The following is a 21624-nucleotide window of genomic DNA, read 5'->3' on the forward strand; positions in this document are numbered from 1 at the left end:
ATGTAATATATAAAATACTGAAGGCTGAACTTGAATCATTTACTGGTAAGTTTTTTAGTAATTATATCTAGAACACTTGAGAACTGTATACTTGAGTGTTAGACATCATAATTCAGAGCCTAGCACATGGATTTAGACATAATAGCCTTTTTAGAAAGGTAGGCTCCTGGCGTATAATTTATGTACAGTAAAACCTAGCCTCTTTAGGGGTACCCTCTATGAATTCTGACAGTTGCAACATTTATGTAATGCACTCAAGACCTAGAACCGTGCCCTCACTCCCAAAAGTCCCCTTTGTGCTTCTGTAGTCAACCCTCTCCACCCATCCCCAACCCCTGGAAATCACTGAGCTGTTCACGGATTTTACCATTCTGCTCTTCAGTGTGTTTTTACCTAGAAATAATTATCTTCCTTTGCTTTTCGAAAAAGAGAATCTCAGTCCTCCCCTATCCCGCCCCCCCCTTTTTTGTTGGGATGAGTCAGGTTGTGGTATTTTTGTTTTAATCCTATATACTTTGGAATAAATTGAGGCAAAGAGAAGGTATTTTGCAAATGGGACTAAGTGTTAAGTTCCCATTGAGCTAATAGATTTCATTCTTAGCACATTTAGATTCCACTGTGGGATAAGCCTTTGGTTATGGTGTGCATCATTAGTTATCCCAAACTGAATACAGGATTATTTAAAAAACATTGGTTATTTATGTAATAATAGAATGTATTGTATTTTTATAATCTGGGCATTTAAATTATTTATAATTTATTATACTTTTATTGTACTTGAGATTAAGAAAGTTACCTGAAATTACATATTATTAAATAGTGAGAAGCCAAAAGAGTGATTGAAAATGACACTCTCGGCGTGCTTGGGTGGCTCGGTCGGTTAAGCGTCTGTCTTAGGCTCAGGGGATCGAGCCCCATGTCGGGCTCCCTGCTCAGCGGGGCGTCTGCTTCTCCCTCTCCCTCTGCCTGCAGCTCTGCCTACTTGTGCTCTCTATCTCTCTGTCAAATAAATAAAATATTTTAAAAGATGACAATCTGGAGACATTTGAAAATCTAATATAGAGTGATGTGACGTAAGTTAAAATACTTTCCTTGTTAGGAGTTGAGGTCTGTGCCCAGTTTATGTGTTGATGTCAGAGTTTTTTCATTTCTGTGTTCATGCTTTGAAATCTAGATTTTCTTACAGGACATAGATGCAAAATCTTTTGTAAGCTAATACTCTTTACTGTTTAATACATTATTCAATTCAGTGGACAGTTAGGAGCCTGTTATTGTTAAGCACTCCTAGTAAAGATCTGTCAGATGATACCTTTTCCTTTCTCCTTTGTGCTATGAAAACAAGAGCTTGTATTTTATATATGTAGCTTACCTTTCCGAGAACTCCCGTGGCAGGAACTAGGAGAGGCAGCGTGGCCTGCTGGGGAAGCCCCAGCAAACTGGGTGGTTGGCAGTCCTGGCTGGAGCTGTTACAGCTCTTCGTAATTAAGGGCTTTTAGCTGAGAATCTGTGTATGCGTGTACTTGACAGAGGGAAGGGGAGTGAGGGTCACTGGAAAGCAGATTATCGGACTGTTTCCTCAAAGCAGGACTGCGACATTTTGTGGTTAAATGTTTGTGTTCAAATGTCAAACCCAGGACTGGAAGAGGGGATGAGTCCCTTCCTCCGTTTAACTTATGCATTGGTCATGTCCTCTTGAACCTCTTCACGCATAACTCTCCCCACCCTGGCCCAAATGTATATTTGAAAATTGTTTCATTTCCTAAGAGCGGTTGGAATTGGGAAGGGGCGGAGACTTGCTGAAGAGGGCAGACTGATGGGCGGGCGCTCTCTCTCTACTGCGCCTTAGTGTTGATGACCCTGTGGCTGAGGCTCTGGCCTCTTCCCCGTCAAGCTGCAAAGTTCTATTTCCTGTCCAGCTCGATAAGGTCCAGTGGACTATGAGGGGAATTAGGTTTTTCTCATTTTGGAAGATACCTGTACCTGTTCTTAAGAGTTGCATGTGAATCAATTATCAATGGTCAGTTCTGTGGTGATTTTGGAGTGTTTTTTCTAACGAATATTAAGTTGATCAAGAGCTGTGTTTTGCTGTAGAAAATTTAAGGCCGATGATTGGTAGACAGCCACTGACACAAGGGTGTTTGACACTTAAAGATTTTTTAACTTTTCCATGAAATTCCTTGTAGTGTTCTGCATCGTAAGTGTGCATTTATGACTTCTGTGGGGCACACAAATGAGGGGTGTTGGAACTGAATGCTTGGGGAAGTGTGATGGACAGACTAGAGAACACAGCACAAGGACAATGGGGCGTATTGGGCTCCATACCAGCAGCCCAGCTATTTGGACCGGTGTCCTGAATTGTTAAGCAGAAGTTAAGAAAGTACAACGAGGCAACAATCTTCAGAGTGGTCATCAGGGCATTTTACTTGTCTAGAAGTTCTGCCCAACACAACAGACGTATCCAGTGGCATGCTAATGGATGGACTTCATCTTTCTGGATGTATAATAATACCTCACAGGATGCTTTCATGTACATCATTTCACTTTATCCTCTGGGTGCTGTGAAAACATGCAGCCCGTATTAGGTCCCCATTTCTACTGAAGAAGCCATGGAAGCTCAGGGAGTTGATGTGATTTGTGTGAGATCCCCTGGCTTTCAGGCAGAGCCAGGACGAGGACCCTGTGTACTGTTCTGTCCACTGGACGGAGAGTATATGTAATACCAGGCCTGGTGGTGACTGCCTTTGTCTTGTTTAACTAGATTTGATCAGTACTTTGATAAAATCCTTCCACTCTTCCTGGAATGTCTTCCTACCATTTCTAGAGCCCAACTTTTTCTTCTCCCAAGGAATCGCTGTCAATATTTGGGATTTTAAAATCTTTTTTTCTGTTTAAGTTCCATAATGTGTTCCCAGTATGTTAGAACATGATGTATAATCCCATGTGTACAGAAAGCTTTCCTGCTGAACACAGACGTGACTGCAAGGGCTCACCAACGGTGCTGTGTGTGTGCTGGAGGAGTGGGCCAAAGAAGTCTTTGGACAGAAGACGAGGGCTGTTCATCACGAAGGGTATGGGCCAACTATCTTGGACTATGATGACTAGTTAAAGAAAATTGACATGCAAAGAAATGTTTAATTCTTAGAATCAGGATGTCTCGGTACATGTTCTTTTGTTGGCCAGATGAAGTTCCCTGCCTGCCAGGCCCAGCAATTAAGCTGTTTAGAAACTATTTTTCCCTTTGACACCAGGTATTGTGCTCACTGAGTCAGTGCTTGCTTGTTCAAGGGAATGTGTTGGGAAAATCCTGCCCTACAATGTTGAAGAAATTTGATTTTGGGGGATTCTTCCTTCAACCATTTTATCTCTCTGGTTTAGCTCAGACTACTCACATAACCACCACAGGTTGTTTATTCAATTTCTTAGACCTCCGGAGAAGACTTATGCTTCTTGTTTGCTTGTCTCTGGGTTCTCCTGCCATGATTTAAGTTCCTCACCCCTTGTTGTGTCTTTGCTTCAGAAGAAAAACCGTTTGCGTTGGCTACCAAGTTACTGATAATCCAAGGTTCCACTGACAAATGGTTGTCACTTGAATCTGGATACATCTGAAAGATCTCCAACCAAAGGGCAACACAAGCTTTTAATCATTGTCCAGCCACCAGTTCTCTCTCATGAATTATTATCGTGCTAGGGATGTGCGAATTCTAGAGAAATTGATTGGGGTATATATGTGCAATCCATTTTCCTAAGCAAAGTCACCGTGGCACCTGATTGATTGCCTGGACAAATCCTGGCATTTGCCATTTGGTGGTGTGTGTCTGACAGGTCATTTCAGCATTTCTGGGCTGAGAATGAACATTTCAGTTGTAGGTGAAAATGAGTAATGGAATTGATTCTGTGCTCCTGAGAGAGATGTCATATTCATTTTAAATTGTGTGTTCACTTTCTACCTGGATAATAGGAAATGTTATTTCAAGTTCATGAATTTCCATGTTGCTATTCATCACTTTATATCAGTAGAAGCTTTCTGTTTTTAAGAGGCCTACTGAAAGTAAAAGATAGCAGTGGTTTTCTGATCAGTTGGTGTGTTGGCTTTGCTGAATTACTTATGTTAAAATGCTACATATATTTCTTTGGGGCAATGTAAAGTTGAGACAACATGAAATTCAGTAAAAACTTGACGGACCAAAATGTTCAGAGATTTTTTGTTTTGTTTTGTTTAAACCATTCAACTTAATTTATTTTTGGGTATTAACCTGAAGTCTTGTTCAAATTGTTACTCTTAAATTCACTGCTTTCCTGAATATAATGTGTATACTCATCACAGTGATCACACTAACTTTTGGATATACTTTTATTTATTAAATTGGGTAGGCCATCTTGTTTTTTATACTTTTTTTTTTAAGATCAAGAAATACAAAGTGTATTACCTCCAGGTTATATTTTACTATACATAAATACAATTTATTAAGCATGTTACCTTGAGTATTTTCCTCTCAATTGTTATGCTGTGTACTGTTTTTTGATGCTGTGTTCTTCTCCAGCTACCATTCCCACTCCTGTCCTTCATGGTCAATCAGTGTTGACTATAAGTGGTAGGATGTCTGTATTAGTTCCTTAGCATTTTACCTGGTGTGTCCTGCCTCCTTTACCTGGCACAGCAGCTCTCTGAAGGCAGAGTGCATGTCTTGGGACTCCTTTAGATCTCCTGTCTCCACATAGTTTCAGTTGTATTGTTAAAGTGCTTGAAATGTCTTTCGATTAAATATCTGGCCACATAAGATATGCTCAGATCATATAGCAAAAATAATGCACGAAAATACAGTCACTAAAGTACAATATCAAAAACATAAGCACAATGAGCAAGCCTATGTGTAGGTGGATTGAAATAGGAGAGGTGTTTTCAGGACAGAGTGAGGGATAGATGCCTCCTCACAGTACTGACGGGCCTGGAGTTGCCATTTCAAGGTTACCAGTGACCTAGTTACCAACACCTGTGTTTCTTCTATATTCAACCACTTGCTCCAACCTAGGTCATTTCACGGATCTGTAAATGTTTTCAAGCATTTCTGTTTAAAACCCTTTCTTGATTAACAAAATGTGGTGCATAAAAACAATGGAATATCATTCAGCCTTAAAAAGGAAGGAAATTCTGACACATGAGACAATGTGGATGAACGTTGAGGACATTGTGCTAAGTGAAATAAGCCGAACACAGAAGGACAGATGCTGCGTGATTCCGCTTCTCTGCGGTACTTAGTCAAATCCATAAGAGACAGAAAGTAGAATGGTGGGTTGCCAAGGGCTGGGGGAGGGGGTGGGTCAGGGAGCTGTTGTTTAACAGGTGGGGAGTCTTAGTTTTGCAAGATGGAAAGAGTTCTGGAGGTGAGTGGCACAATGGTATGAATATATTTAACACTACTGAACTGTACATTTAGAAATGGTTAACATTGTAAGCTTGATGTGTAATTTACCACAACTTAAAAAAAAGTTTGGAAAATGCTAGTTTTGACAATAGCATTATATATGCTTTATCCTGCATATTTTCTATTAAGAATCAGGGATTGTATATGTTGATTAGGAATCTGAGTAATAGAAATGTGAAATTCTGTCATGATTAATAAATTCATATTGATATATATGAAATGTATAATGTAGATGCATTATATGTATATATAATACATGTATGTATATACATGTATTATATATACATGTATTATATATAATACACAATATGTATATATAATACATTATATATAATATATATACATGTTATACATGTATAATATGTGTATATAATACATATAATGCATCTACATATTATACATGTATATATATGAATGATATATAAAAACTTTTTTGATGCTGTGTTCTTCTCCAGCTACCATTCCCACTCCTGTCCTTCATGGTCAATCAGTGTTGACTATAAGTGGTAGGATGTCTGTATTAGTTCCTTAGCATTTTACCTGGTGTGTCCTGCCTCCTTTACCTGGCACAGTAGCTCTCTGAAGGCAGAGTGCATGTCTTGGGACTCCTTTAGATCTCCTGTCTCCACATAGTACCATACCTACTGAAGATGCTCCCATCTTTGACTAACACCCTTGATTGGGTGAAATCTTATAAACACATTTCCTCATTCTTTCATTATAACAAATAATTATTGAGTTGTAGTAGAAGATGAATAAAAATAGTGTGTGCCTTCTAGGAGCTTAAAATCTAATCATCCTTCTATCCTTTTACAAGAATGACTCAATGGAATTCTATTCTAGTAAGGAGGATTAAGTTTGTAAGTAATTATAGGGATGCTAAGGCATAAAACACCAACCACTTCACGATGCACTTTGTATATTCCTTATGGACATGGCAGGTCTTCTGTAGGAAAATAGCAGATTAGAGTGGGATGATGGGTTGGGGCAGCAGAGTGGAATGCCTTGGATGTTAGAAGAGTGTGACTTATTACATAGGCTGGTGGGACCTAGAGGGGTGATCAGAGCTGGGTTTTAAGAATGTTAGTCTGGGGGCGCCTGAGTGGCTCAGTCGTTAAGTGTCTGCCTTCGGCTTAGGTCATGATCCCAGGGTCCTGGGATCGAGCCCTGCATCAGGCTCCCTGCTCAGTGGGAAGCTTGCTTTTCCCTCTCCCACTTCCCCTGCTTGTGTTCCTGCTCTCGCTATCTCTCTCTGTCAAATAAATAAATAAAATCTTAAAAAAAAAAAAAAAAAAGGAATGTTAGTCTGGGGGCACCTGGGGTGGTGCAGTTGTTAAAGCTTCTGTCTCTTGGTTTCAGCTCAGGTCGTGATCTCAGGATCATGGGCTCAAGCCCTGTGTTGGGCTCTGCATCAGACTCCATGCTCAGTGTGGCGTCTACTTGGGCTTCTCTCTCCCTCTGCACCTCCCCACCCCCACCTCACGTGCATGCCACGTGCGCCTCTCTCTCTCTCAAATAAGTAAATCTTAAAAAAAAAAATGTTAGTCTGGCAGCTCTATAGACCCAGAGAAGGAGCTCACCAGAGACAAGGAGTGGTAAGGGGCCTATTACAGATGCACAGATAAGAAGTAATGAGAGCTTGCTCAGATGGTGGCAAAAGACAGACCACGGGGAAAATGCACTATGGAGAAAAAAAAAAGTGTACTCTGGTGATTTAAGGTAATTGGATGCAGCAGAGAAGTCAAAGCTAAGTGTATTGCACTTTGTCATTAACAAATAGGAAATTAGGATTGGTTTTGAGGAGGAAAATGATTAATTTTACCTTGGATTTGTATTATCTACTGCTGTGTAGCAAATCATAGAACTGAGCAGCTTAAATAACAAACAATATCTCACACACATTTTCTGAGGGTCAGGAATCCAGGAGTAGCTTAGCTGGAAGGTTCCAGCTTAGCTCCTCTCATGAGGTTGCAGTTAAGATGTCCAGGGCTGCAGTCATCTGAAGGCTTGACTGGGGCTGGAGGATCCGTTTCCAAAATATCTCACAGAGCTGTTGGCTGGAGGCTCTAGTTCTTTGCTGGCTATTGGCAGGAGGCCTCCATAAGGCTGCTTGAGTCCTCACAATGTGGCAGCTAATTTCCCCTGGAGTGAGTGACCCAAGGGAGCAAGCCAGGAAGAGACTGCAGTGCCTTTTATGACCTAGTCATGGAAGCCATATACCATCCCTTCTGCCATAATTTATTCATTAAAAATAAGTCATAAATCTAGCACATATGCAAGGGGAGGTTAGACTCCACCTTTTGAAGGGAGGAATGTTGAAAAATTTGTGGACATATTTTAAAATCACCGTAGGTATATTGTTTTGAGGACAAATTGAAATGAGCATTCAAATGAAAATGTCAGGAGAAAGTAATCAGGAGCATTTAGAGAGCCAAGTTGCCTACATGTAGAAGTAGGTGAAAATATCAAAGATGGAGAACTTCTCAAGGTAATGATCTTTCTCAACCAGTCTAGTCATTAATGGGCATTCTTCCGTTTTCCAGATTATATTATCCAGTTATTCTTTTTTTTTTGAAGGTTTACATTTATAATTTCTTGTATTTTGTGTCTTTCCTACAAAGCTTCTTTTTTTTTTTAAAGATTTTATTTATTTATTTGAGAGAGAGAGAATGAGAGACAGAGAGCATGAGAGGGAAGAGGGTCAGAGGGAGAAACAGACCCCCCGCTGAGCAGGGAGCCCGATGTGGGACTCGATCCCGGGACTCCAGGATCATGACCTGAGCCGAAGGCAGTCGCTTAACCAACTGAGCCACCCAGGCGCCCCTACAAAGCTTCTTATGAAAAATGTTAAACTTGCAGAAGAGTTGAAAGACTGGTATAATGAATGTCTGTTATGTCCACATCTAGATTCAGTAATTGTTAACATTTTTATTTGTTCTAACTATCCAGTTTATCCATCCAAGTATTTTTTTCCTGAACTATTTATTGGATGGCATTCTTTTGTAAAGAAGTTTGCCCTCAGCCATGGCATAAACTACAGAATCTCTCAAAAAGGCAGGATACAGACTTAATTCTTTTCCCTTAATTACTAATTTTCAGAGTGAGGAACTGATGTAACAATCACTTGCAATGGGAGCCAATGATTCTTTTTTCTTTCCTCTCTTCTTTTCTTTTCTTTTTTCTCTTCCTTCCTTCTTTCCTTTCTTTCTCACTATGGACTCATAGTCCAAAGGTAACACATATAAAATCTCTATATAATGCCAGATATGCATTGTGCCATTTTGTACTCCCACCAACATCAGAGAAAGTCTGTTTTTCCACAGCCTCACAAAGGAAGTCTCTTGTCAAACATTTGAATTTTTGCCAAATGTGAGAAAATGGTATCTTGGTGTAGTTTTAATTTTTGTGAATGAGGTTGATCATCTTTGTGTTTTAAGAGCCATTTGCCTTCCTTTTTCTGTGTTCTATGTCTTTTGCCTATTTAAAGAATTAAAAGAATTTTTTAAAAGATTTTATTTTATTCATTTGTCAGGGAGAAAGAGAGAGCACAAGCCGGTGGGGAGGCAGGGAGCAGCAGGCAGAGGGAGATGCAGACTCCCTGCTGAGCAAGGAGCCCGATGTGGGACTCAGTCCCAGGACCCTGGGATCATGACCTGAGCCAAAGGCAGACACCTAACCGACTGAGCCACCCAGGTGTCCCTATCTAAATAATTTTTTATCTTTTTTTCATTTTAAGAGTTCTAAATACTAGGACAATTAGCCCTTGCTTCTCGTAGAAGTTGGGAGTGTTTTTTCCCCCCAATTTGTCATTAGTCTTTTTTGACTTTGCTTATGGTGTTTTTATGATGTGCAAAGATTTCCTTTTCTGTTCTGAATTTATTGCATGTGGATTTTAAGCTATAGTTAGGAAGGTTTTTCCCACACCCATGTTATAAAGAAGTTTATCTGAGTTTGCTTCTAGGATTTGTGCAAAGCCCGCTCTCTCCCTCAACCTCCTCCCCCTTTTCCCTCCCTCTCCTTCCTCCTTCCATTTCTCTTTTAACATTTGGATCTCTGAACCCTTTGGAGTTTATTCTGGCATAGGTTCTTTTTCCAGTGGCCATTCTACTGTCCAGTGTTTTCTCCGTGATTTGAGATATCACCTTTATCATACACCAAATTTCAAAAAACTTCTGAGTTCTTGAATTTTCTATTTTGGGATTTTCTGTTATGTAGCAGTCTGGGTCCAATCAGGAGATGGAAACTACACAGTCGGTTCAACAGGGGAGTTTTAATATAAAGAATAACCATGGGGGCGCCTGGGTGGCTCAGTTGGTTAAGCATCTGCCTTCAGCTCAAGTCCTGCAGCCGGCTCCCTGCTCAGTGGGGAGCCTGCTTCTCCTCCTCCCCCTGCTCGTGCTTTCTCCCTCTCTCTCTCCCTCAAATAAAATCTTAAAAAAAAAAAAAAAAAAAAAACTATGATAAGAGATTAAGTATAATATATAAGTAAACTAGGGCTGAGGGGGAGAGCATCCAAGGAAGGACAAATTTGGAAGGGGTTCAGACCTCCCTGGGAAAGGTGGATGGGCCACTAACTAGCAAAGATTTTGCTGGTTTAGCCAGGCCAGAGCTGCTCTAGGGTGGCAGGCAACAGGACTGCCTCCGGGGTGCAGCGGCGGACCAGGCGATCAGCAACTGGTGGCATGGTTGTGCCCTGGGAGTCCAGGTGCCTGCGGGGTGAGGGGAGGTGGGGGACAGAAGGCCTTCACAGTGTGCAGGTAGCGCAAGGTGAGGAGTACAAGGAACGACTTCTTTGTGACTCGTCGGGCCACAGTTCGGACAGGTGGCCGTGGAAAGGTTATCCCCGCACCGACGCTGCAAGGTTGCAGACGGACCCCATTCTGGACCCGTGGCGGGGCCAGACTCCCTGGCTGTTCTCACCCCACACACTGCGGACCTCTGCGGGCGCCAGAAATTACAGTGGCCTCTTTCTCCTTTGGTGTCCCTGCAGCGCCCCCTACCGAGAACGCTTAGCATTGTGCTCACTTTAACTAGGTAGAGCCAAGCCAGCGTTTACCAAATAGGCTATATATTGAAGGGTGCGAGAAGCAATAAATTGTTAAGTGACACGTTGGCCTTGTGTTTTATTACTGGTGACTCGTCGTGTATTTGAATATCTGTTAATGCTGTCCCTGCTCACTGACCTACTCTTTCAAGGTTTCTTTGGTTATTCTTGTTTACTTTTCCATAAGAACTTTAAACTTATCTAGTTCCGGAAGAAAAAAAGCCTTGGCATTTTAAGATCATCCTGCATTTTTTAATTTCTAAAAGTATACTAAATCCTTGTGGTTAAAAAAACAATTCTTGTAGCTAACAACAAAAGCAATAAAGAAGTGAATAAAGTAGCAAATGAGAGTTCCATGCCTCCCATTCACACTCCCTGAGGTTAATATTTTTGAGTCAGGATGTGTTTCTAAGCTGTGTGTGTGTGTGTAAGTAATAAATATGTTTGGACATTTTGAATAGTTAGGCCTGTAGCTCTAACTTAGGAATGTCTTTTGTTTTTCTCTACAGCCATCATACCTGCCCATGAGTCTTTGAGAACATTATAATGTCCCTTTGTGCCTCTTCTCACAAAGAGTTTCCTCAGCTGTTACCTGTTCAAGACATGGATATCAAAAACTCACCATCTAGCCTTAGCTCTCCGGCTTCCTACAACTGCAGTCAATCTGTCCTACCCGTGGAGCACGGCCCTATATATATACCTTCCTCCTATGTAGAGAGCCACCATGAATATTCCGCCATGACGTTCTATAACCCTGCTGTGATGAATTACAGTATTCCCAGCAGTGCCAATAACTCAGAAGGTGGACCCGGTCGACAGAACACAAGCCCAAATGTGTTGTGGCCAACTCCTGGACACCTCTCTCCCTTAGCGATCCATTGCCAGTCGTCACTTCTGTATGCAGAACCTCAAAAGAGTCCTTGGTGTGAAGCAAGATCACTAGAACCCACCTTACCTGTAAACAGGTAAATTCAGTCTTCATTCTGAATTCTACTTCAGAGGTGTTATTCAAATCACTATGATTTAGTGAGAAGAAAGATATGCATTATTCGCGGTCTTTATTCATCACATAGATTACTTAGAGCACCTAACACATATGATATTCTGAATTCTAGAATATCTATTCTGATATTTTAATCCTCGTTAAAAAGTAAGCTTTTAGGTCTGGGTTGTGGGGAGAATTCACTATCATGACTGTTGTTTTTAGACATTAAATATTGAAATTAAATCACTTTTCTCTTGATGAAGTGATGTGGGTTTGAAAAAGAAATTTTTACTTTCAGGTTAGATCCTTCTTGTAGTGAAATCACAATTTAGCATTCATGACACACTGTGTCCAGGATAAAAGCAACTGTGGCAGTATTAATACTTACATGAAATACACTGGACATATAAAGCCTGAAAAGACAGACAGTAATTGGTATAAGCTTTTTAGCAGTGAACTAAAATACATTTGTTAAAGATTGATGGGAAACTTAATTGTAGACTTTAGTTGAAATTTCTTGAAGCTCAAAAGAGTATTTGTACTCTTCAAAAGCAAGGTAACATGATGGTTATTTCCATTTAATTTGTAATGTGTTTAATGATAATTATAGCTATGGAGGGAAGAGGTTGTGTAGGGAGAAAGATGAGGAGATAAATTTCTAGAACCGCCAAAGTATTAAGTCATTGTGTATTGGATATTGAAATTTGTTTGCTTTCAAATGCTGTCGTAACTCTTTGAGAAAGCCATATTACACAGTAATTTATTTTTTCTTTTTAAAAACTTTGTTGGTAAAAGACTATAAATATTGTATATAACTTTTTTACAGTACTGTTTTTCACTCAGCCTTCAAGGAAAGACCTTTTGTTTCTGAGCATGAGCTCTAATCAGAGTTCTGCTAATATTAGGGTAAATAACCCATAGTATCATTATCTTCATTTAAAACCATACCTCTAACATTTCCTTTCCAAAAAAAACATGGCCTAGCAAAATTAGGAACTAACCGCATGTGCTTTTGTGTCTGCCAATGCTGTCTTCATGGGCTGTCCCTTCCTCTATGGGAGCTGTTGTCCCTCTCTCCAGCACTGAGTAGCTGCTTCCATCAAAACCTTCTCTAAGGACAGGCATGTGTCCACTTTCTTCCCCTCTCTTCTCCTTTCTCTTTTTCTTCTCTCTGCCCTTCCCTGCCCTTCTCTACCCTTCCCTACTCTTCCCTGCTCTTTCTCTATCTCTCTAAACCAGAGTATCGTATTCACTTCAATATAACTTAAAGTCCATTTGTAACTCCTATTAAAGTTATTTTCATTCTAGACCTTCATCTTACATTGCAGAATGAAAGATTTTGTTCCCCATTTAAATGGGAACTCTGAAGGGCTATTTAGCAACACTTGGAATGACTGATACTTGAAAATGTTAGGTAAATTTAGGCCCATCCATACAGTGTCGAATTCTAGCAACCAAGGAAGACTACTGTACACCTTGCTCATGGTTCAGACCTGCAGGTAAGACTTACTCTGGTCACTTATTACACTCAGAGATGTGCAACCTGATGGCTACAGCTGGCCATCTGTAGTTACTAGTGCTCATCAGTGCTGCATGGATGGGCATAGACTTGCAGAACCACTTTCAAACATCAGTCATTCCCAATAGTGTGACTCTTCATAGATCTGATATCAGCAACAAAGGTTGTGCTTGATCAGATTTCCTGGAATATATTTATCATGAGCCCTGGAGGGCAAAGAGGTAAATTATGCAGTGTTCATGCTATTTTTTTTTCTAGAAAGTCCATCTTTTCTCTTAATGCTGTCTTACAATGAATGTTTTCTTTGCCCCCAGAGAGACACTGAAAAGGAAAGTTAGTGGGAGCAGTTGTGCCAGCCCTGTTACTAGTCCAAGTTCAAAGAGGGATGCTCACTTCTGTGCGGTCTGCAGCGATTATGCATCTGGATATCACTATGGAGTCTGGTCTTGTGAAGGATGTAAGGCCTTTTTTAAAAGAAGCATTCAAGGTACAAGAGTATTGTTAGCTGCTTCTTTAACTTTACACTTTTGCTTTCAAAATAATTTTTGCAGATGACCTGGCAGAAGTTTCACCATTGGCCTGTTTGGTACACAAAGTACTTGATGAGCAGTTCAGAGGATCATGTGTGCTTGGGGAGGGGGTGGATGGTGGAATGGATTGTTTCAAGTGTGAAGCACCTTATCTTTAATTGTGGATCTCTACCCCAGAGCCCCAGAACTTGAATGGATCTCTTTCCACCATCACCCATCACCATCTTCTTGGGAAAAGACACCTAGTTACAACTCTTGTATATCTCTTTACTGGTTTTTGATTTGTGGTTACCATTAGGTTTGTATATAACATCTTATGCATATAGTAATTTACGTTAAGTTGATGGTCTCTTAAATTTGAACCCATTCTTTACTTCTCTCCCCTACTCCTCTCCACTGCTGTACTTTAAATATATGGTGTCATACTTTACATCCTTTTATTTTATGAATCCCTTGACTGATTTTTATAGATACATTTAATTTTACTTTCATGCTTACTACCTTTCTTACTCCTGCTTATGCTTTTACCACTCAGAGGGTCCCCTTTAACATTTCTTGTAGGGCTGGTTTAGTGGTCATAAATTCCTGTAACTTTTGTTTGTGTGGGAAACTCTTTATCTTTCTATTCTGAATGATAGCCTTGCTGGATAGAGTATTCTTGGCTGTAGGTATTTTTCTTTCAGCTCTTGGAGTTTATTATGCCACTCTCTTCTGGCCTGCAAAGTTTCTGCTGGAAGATCAGTTGACAGCCTTATGGGGGTTCCCTTGTATGTAACTCCTTTTCTATTGCTGCTTTAAAATTCTTTATCATTACTTTTTGCCATTTTAATTATTATGTGTCTTGGTGTGGACCTGCTTGGGTTGATTTTGTTGAGGGCTCTCTGTGCCTCCTGGATCTGCATTTCTATTTCCTTCCCCACATTCAGGAAATTTTCAGCTATTATCTCTTCAAACACATTTTCTGCCCCATTTTCCCTCTCTTCTCCTTCTGGGGCCCCTATAATGCAAATGTTATGCTTGATGGTGTTACTTAGTTCCCTAAGTCTGTTTTCATTTTTTTTTTTCCCCCTCTCTCCTGTTCAGCTTGATTGCTCTCCATTACTCTGTCCTCCAGGTTGCTGATCTGTTCTTCTGTTTCTTCTAGTGTACTATTTATTCCATCTAGTGCATTTTTACCTTTAGTTACTGAGTTGTTCATCTCTGATTCATTCTTTTTTATGTTTTATATTTCTTTGTTAGGAGTTTCACTGAGGTCCTCCACTCTTTTCTCCAATCCAGTGAGTATCTTTATGACTGTTGCTTTAAATTCTCTATCAGGTGGGGCACTTGGGTGGCTCAGTGCATTAAGCATCTGCCTTCGGTCTAGATCATGATCCTGCAGTCCTGGGATCGAGCCCTGCATCGGGCTCTCTGCTTAGCGGGGAGACTGCTTTGCCCTCTGACCCTCTTATGCTCTCTCTCTCTCTCTCTCTCTCTCACTCTCAGGTAATTAAATAAAATCTTTAAAAATAAATAAGTGACATGCCTGATAGAGAATTTCTTATCTGTTTCATTTAGGTCTCTTGCTATGCTTTTGTTCTGTTCTTTCATTTGGAACATGTTCCTCTGACTCCTCATTTTGTCTAGCTCTGTGTCTTTTCTTTCTTTCTTTTTTAAGATTTTATTTATTTATTTGAGAGAGAGAGAGAGAGAAACAGCATGAGAGGGGAGAGGGGTCAGAGGGAGAAGCAGGCTCCCCACTGAGCCAGGAGCCCGATGTGGGACTCAATCCCAGGACTCCAGGATCATGTGAGCCAAAGGCAGTCACTTAACCAATTGAGCCACCCAGGCACCCTCTGTGTCTGTTTCTATGTGTTAGGAAAGTAAGCTCTGTCTCCTGATTTTGTAAGTAGTGGCCTTATGAAGAAGAGGTTCTCTAGTGCCCTGCAGTGCAGTGTCCCCTGTTCACCAGACCTGGCGCTTCAGGGGTGTCACCTTATATGTGTTGTATGCACCCTACACTATGGTGGCTGAGCTGCTTTTGCCTTAGGCCATTTGTCTGCAATGGCTCTCTTTGTCTGTTGTGGGCAGGATTTTGTCCCTGCATTGTTAATAGGCAAATCTGGGGCCGCCTTGGGCTTGAGTTGAATTAGATCAGCGAGCTAAACAGACCTGGGGGATGCGAGGCAGGGAAAGGGCACACACCAGCTCCTTTGTTCCTGGAGAAGTCTGCCAATGATTCCTGTCCCTCCAGCACATACTCTGAGATTAGTGAACAAATTTCCCTCCCATATACCCCAGGCATTTTTCAAACTGCTGCTTCTATGCTGTTATCTCCATGGAGCTGTTTGTTGTACTCTCTTTAAGGGCAGAGACTGTTTCTTCTTGCCTTCCTAGCTCTCTCAGAGCCAAGCCTGCTGATTTTTAAAGTTCCACCTGTTCGGCCCTGTTCATTATAAGAACTCATAAAATTATCCCCCTCTGGTTTTCAAAGCCAAATGTTATGGGAATTCATCTTACCTGTGTGAGTTCCCCATACTTGGGGTACTTGGTGTGATAGTCTATTCCTCTTCCCTCTCCAAGCCTGCAGGTCCCTCCCTCCCGTGGACGGTCCCATAGGTCTGTCTGCATAGGCAGCTCCCAACTACCTTTTCACCCTTCCTACCCTCTTCAGTGTGGCCTCTTCTCTACATTTATCTGTGGAGAGTCTGTTCTGCAAGTCTTTGGGTCATTTTCTGGGTTATTTACACTAATGGGGTGTTATCTAGTTGTATCCATGGGATGAGGTGAGCTTAAGATCTTCCTATTCTGCCATCTTCCTCAGAAGTCCCTAGTTACAACCCTTGTGAAGATAAAGCTTGGGGAAAATGTGCTCGTTAGGAATTACAAAGATTGTTTCTTCCTTTGACTTATGTTTAATATTTGGCATGCATAAGAGTCATGATGGTGGGATGGCTCCTGATAGAATCTAGAGGGTGGTGAAGGGTAGAAAGTTAGTAGTTAAGAGTTACCTTCCTGCAGATCCCCTGAAATTCACCCTGTATGGAGGACCACCTATTTTTCCTGGATCTTCCACTTAGTAGCTCTATGACTTTACTTCCTAGCCTGTTTCCTCTTCAGTGAAATGGAGATACAGAATTGTTCTAAAGATGAAATGGGGGCACCTGGGTGGTTCAGTTGGCTTAGTGTCAGACTCTTGATTTTGGCTCAGGTCATGATCTCAGGGTCATGGGTTTGAGCCCTGTGTCAGGCTCCATGCTCAGTGGGGAGTCTGCTTGAGATTCTCTTTCTGCCTCTCCCTGTGCCCCTCCTCCAACTCCCACACACTCTCTCTCAATAAATAGGTAAATAAATAAAATCTTTAAAAAAATAAAAATAAAAAAATGAAGTTGGCTATGTGAAAATATTCAGTCATTTATAAACATCATGCAAATTTAAAGATATTCTAGTTTTTCTTTTAACTCTTCTGTATTGAGATATCAACATCTTTTCCTTTGTATTTTTCTTCTAATATTTAAACCCACATTCTCTAAAATCTTCATAGTTGGGTGAATCAGGGCCCTCTGTCATTTCCAAACTTAATTTTATTGAAAAAAAAATCACAGATAAAGGAGGCCTATGTCATCAAATATTATCAAAACATAAGTTGTATTATTTGCTTATTTGTAATTTATATGTAAAACTTTTCATTCTGTATTTAACATATTTAGTGCTTTAATATTTTTCTTATGATAATTATAAGGCCAGGCCTACTTCCTTGCTATTATATAGCAAGAAAAATTCAGATTTCTAAAATTTAGAACTGAACTCTTGACATGACAATTCTCTATCTTGTTGAGATTCCAGAATTTTATTCCTTAAGGAAATCTTGACCCAATACAACTAACTATATCCTTTGAAAAGGATCCTTTTTATCTGCTGTTGGGGAAAAAAATCTCTTCCTAAAATATCTTTGAACTCTTAGACTATGGCTGATTACAATGACAAGGGAGTTTCCTCTGCTTTCCGCATGTCATTCCTTCCTAATGCATGAGCCAAGAAACTATTGGGAAAGGGGAAAGAAAGGTCACATTCTAAGTGTGCAGAAGGGAAAGAGTGAGTGCTTTTACAATTGCTTACTATGTAAATGATTGTTTCTTTGGACTCTTCATATTTTTGGCATCCTCTGATATAAAATATGTTGCAGTAACTGAAAATGGCCACCCAATTCTTTCTGCATATTGAATGAAGTAAGAATGAAATGTATTTATCATATTATCATTATTCATAATAAAAACTCTCAACAAAGGAGGTTTAGACAGAGGATATCTCAACATAATAAAAACCATATATGAAAAACCCAAAGCTAACATCGTACTCAGTGGTGAAAAACTGAGAGCTTTTCCTTGAAGATCAGGAACAAGACAAGGATGTCCACTCTCACCACTTTTATTCAACATAGTGCTGGAAGTTCTAGCCACAGCAATCACACAAGACAACAAATAAAAGGCATCCAAATTTTGTAAGGAAAAAGTAAAACTTTTCACTATTTGTGGATGACATATTATATGTAGAAAACCATAAAGATTCCACCAAAAACCAGTAGAACTGAAAAGTGAATTAAAGTTTCAGGATACAAAATTAATGTATGGAAATCTGTTGCATTTCTATACACTAATAATGAAGTAGCAGAAAGAAATGAAGAAAACCATCCCATTTACAATTGCACCAAAAATAATAAAATACCAAGGAATAAACTTAACCAAGGAGGTGAAAGACCTGTACTCTGAAAACTATAATACACTGATGAAAGAAACTGAAGATGACATAAGCAAATGGAAAGATATCCCATGCTCATGGATTGAAAGAACAAATATTGATAGTGTCCATACTACCCAAAGTAATCCATGGATTCAGTGGATTCCCTATCAAAATACCAACAGCATCTTTCACAGAGCTAGAACAAATAATACTGAAATTGGTATGAAAGACCCTGAGTAACGAAAGCAATCTTGAGAAAGACTAAAACTGGAGGTATCATAATTCCAGATTTCAAGATATACTACCTACCTATAGTAATCAAAACAGTATGGTACTGGCACAAAAATAGATGCAAAGACTGATGGAACAGAGTAGAGAGCCCAGAAATAAACCATGATTATATGGTCAATGAATCATCAACAGAAGAGGCAAGAATGTGCAATGGGGAAAAATAGCCTCCTCAATAAATGGTGCTGGGAAAACTGGGCAGCTACATGCAAAGGATGAAACTAGACCATTTTCTTATACCATATACAAAGATAAAGTAAAAATGGATTTAAGACCTAAAATGTGATACATAAAACTCCTAGAAGAAAGTATAGGCAGTAATATCTCTGACAACAGCCTTAGCAACATTTTTCTAGGTATGTCTCCTGAGGCAAGGGAAACAAAAGCAAAAATAAACTGTTGGGACTACACCCAAATACTAAGCTTTTGCCCAGTGAAGGAAACCATCAACAAAACAAAAAGTCAATCTGCTGAATGGGAGAAGGTATTTTCAATGATATATCCATTAAGGGGTTATTATCCAAAATCTATAAAGAACTTCTATAACTCAACACCAAAAATTAATAGTAATTCAATTAGAAAATGGGCAGAGGACCTGAATAGACATTTTTCCAAAGAAGGCATACAGATGGTCAACAGACACGTAAAAAGATGCTCAATATCACTAATCATCAGGGAAATGCAAATCAAAACCACTGTGAGATATCACCTCACACCAGTCAGAATGGCTAAAATAAAACCCACAAGAAATAACAAGTGTTGGTGAGGTTGTGGAGAAAGGGAACTCTCATGTACTATTGGTGGGAATGTAAATTGGTGCAGCCGCTGTGGAAAACAGTATGGAGGTTCCTCGAAACATTAAAAATAGGATTGTCATATGATCTAATAATTCCACTCCTGGATATTTATCCAGAGAGAACAAAACACTCATTCAAAAAGAGATGTGCACTCCTGTGTTTATTGCAGCATTATTTACAATAGCCAAGATATGGTAACAATCTGGGTGTCCATCAATAGATGAATGGATAAAGAAGTTACACATACAATGGAATATTACTCAGCCATAAAAAGGATGAGATCTTGCCATTTGCAGCAACATGGATGGACTTAGAAGGTATAATCCTAAGTGAACTAAGACATAGAAAGACAAATACCATGTGATTTCTTTTTTTTTTTTTTTTTAAGATTTTTATTTATTTGTCAGAGAGCAAGAGAGAGTGTGTGAGCACCAGCAGGGAGAGCAGGAGGCATAGGGAGAAGCAGGTTCCCTGCTGAGCAAGGACCCTGATGCGGGGACTCGATCCCAAGACCCTGGATCATGACCTGAGCTGAAGGCAAATGCTTAACCAACTGAGCCACCCAGGCATCCCAATACCATGTGATTTCACTTACATATAGAATCTAAAAATAAAGCAAATGAGCAAAGAAACAACCCCTCCCCCCCCCAACAGACTTTCAAATACAGAGAACAAACTGGTGGTTACCAGAGGGGGGTGTAGTGGGGGATGGGTGAAAAAAGGGGATTAAGAGGTACAAACGTCCAATTATAAAATAAGTCATAGAGATAAAAAGTACAGCATATGGAATGTAATCAATAATATCGTAAAAACGTCATAAGGTGACAGATGAGGAATACACTTACATGGTGTGCACTGAGTAATGTATACAATTGTTCAATCAACATGTTATACACCTGAGCTTTTGTTACCCAGACTTGCCTATGGTTTTACCACAGCTTGTTTGTCCTGGATTGTAATTCTCTTTTATTCCCAAATAAACCCATCTTCTGGTTAAAAAAAAAAAAAAGTTATACACCTGAAGCTAATATAACATTGTATGTTAATTATACTTCAATAAAACTAAAAAGGAAAAAATTAAATGTTTTTCTTAGTCAATTTTCTCCACATTGCTTTATTAAATCTATTCATTTTCATTAACTTTTTTTAAAATAGGGGAGCTTATTTTTTTAGTTGAATTTGAGCTATAATTTACATATAGTAAAATTCCTCTATTTTAATTGTATAGTTTTATGAATTTTGATAATGCATGTAGCCATTTACCACCATAATTAAGATCTGGACTGTTAGCATCAGCCCAAAAGTTCCTGCAGGCTCATTGCAGCCAGTTTCCCCCCAACCTCCCAAGGCCTGGGTAGCCGTTGATCTATTTTCTTTCCCTATAGTTTTGCCTTTTGCTAGAATATCATAGAATTGAATCAAAGTATGTAACCATCTGTGTGTCGCTTCTTTTACTTATGATGCTTTTAAGATTTATCTATGTTGTTGTATGTACCAGTGGTTCATTCCGTTTTGTTACTGGGTATTATTCCAATATATAGACATACCATAGTTTATTCATTTGGAGTGTTTCCAGCTTTGTGCTATTTTGAATAAAACTTCTGTGAACATTCATGCATATCTCTCTCCGTAGACCTATATTTTTGTTTCTCTTGGGGAAATACCTAGGAGTAAAATTGCTGGTTGTAGGATAAGCATATGTTTAATTTTTTAAGAAACCAGCAAACTGTTTCCAAAGTAGTTGAACCATGTTGTATTCTCAACAATAACATATGAGACTTCCAGTTGCTCTGCATCCTTGTAAAAATCCTTGATATTGTCAGCCTTTTTAATTTTAAATATTCTATTGGGTATATAATTGTGTCTCATTGTGGTTTTAATTTGAGTTTCCCTGATTACTGATCTTTTTGAGCATCTTTTCATGTGTTCATTAACTTTTTTCTATGATATATATTAAATTCTTATATATATTGTTTTATTCTGTTCTGTTCACCTAGTTCTTCATTCTTTTTTTTTTTTTTTTTTAATTTTATTTATTTGAGAACAGAGAGCTGGAGCCAGGGGAGGGGCAAGCAGATACCCTGCTCAGTGGGGAGCCCGATCCCAGGACCCTAAGATCATGACCTGGGCCTAAGGCACTGAGCCACCCAGGCACCCCCTAGCCACACTTTACATACTTGGTTGTCAAGGGACATTTCTATCACTGCAGGAAGTTCTGACAGTGCTGTGCATGATCTGACAGGTGGGGAATTCAGTACTTCGCAAATCAGAAACACAACAGTAGTAGAGCCGAGAGGTCTCACATTTATTACTGAACCA

At 39.6% G+C, this 21624-nt stretch overlaps 1 protein-coding gene across 1 annotated transcript in view; it reads left to right on the plus strand.

Annotated features, from left to right (window-relative positions):
- Window positions 1-11024: 11024 nt before the first annotated feature.
- The window catches only part of ESR2 (estrogen receptor 2), a 57397-nt gene continuing 46797 nt past the window's right edge, over window positions 11025-21624 (plus strand). The window contains exons 1-2 of the mRNA XM_027572730.1: window positions 11025-11432; window positions 13286-13458. Coding sequence (XP_027428531.1) covers window positions 11071-11432; window positions 13286-13458 — 535 coding nt within the window. The 5' untranslated portion in view covers window positions 11025-11070. The remainder of the gene's footprint in view (window positions 11433-13285; window positions 13459-21624) is intronic.

This window comes from Zalophus californianus, chromosome 6 (assembly GCF_009762305.2).
Source record: "Zalophus californianus isolate mZalCal1 chromosome 6, mZalCal1.pri.v2, whole genome shotgun sequence".
Taxonomy (NCBI): domain Eukaryota; kingdom Metazoa; phylum Chordata; class Mammalia; order Carnivora; family Otariidae; genus Zalophus; species Zalophus californianus.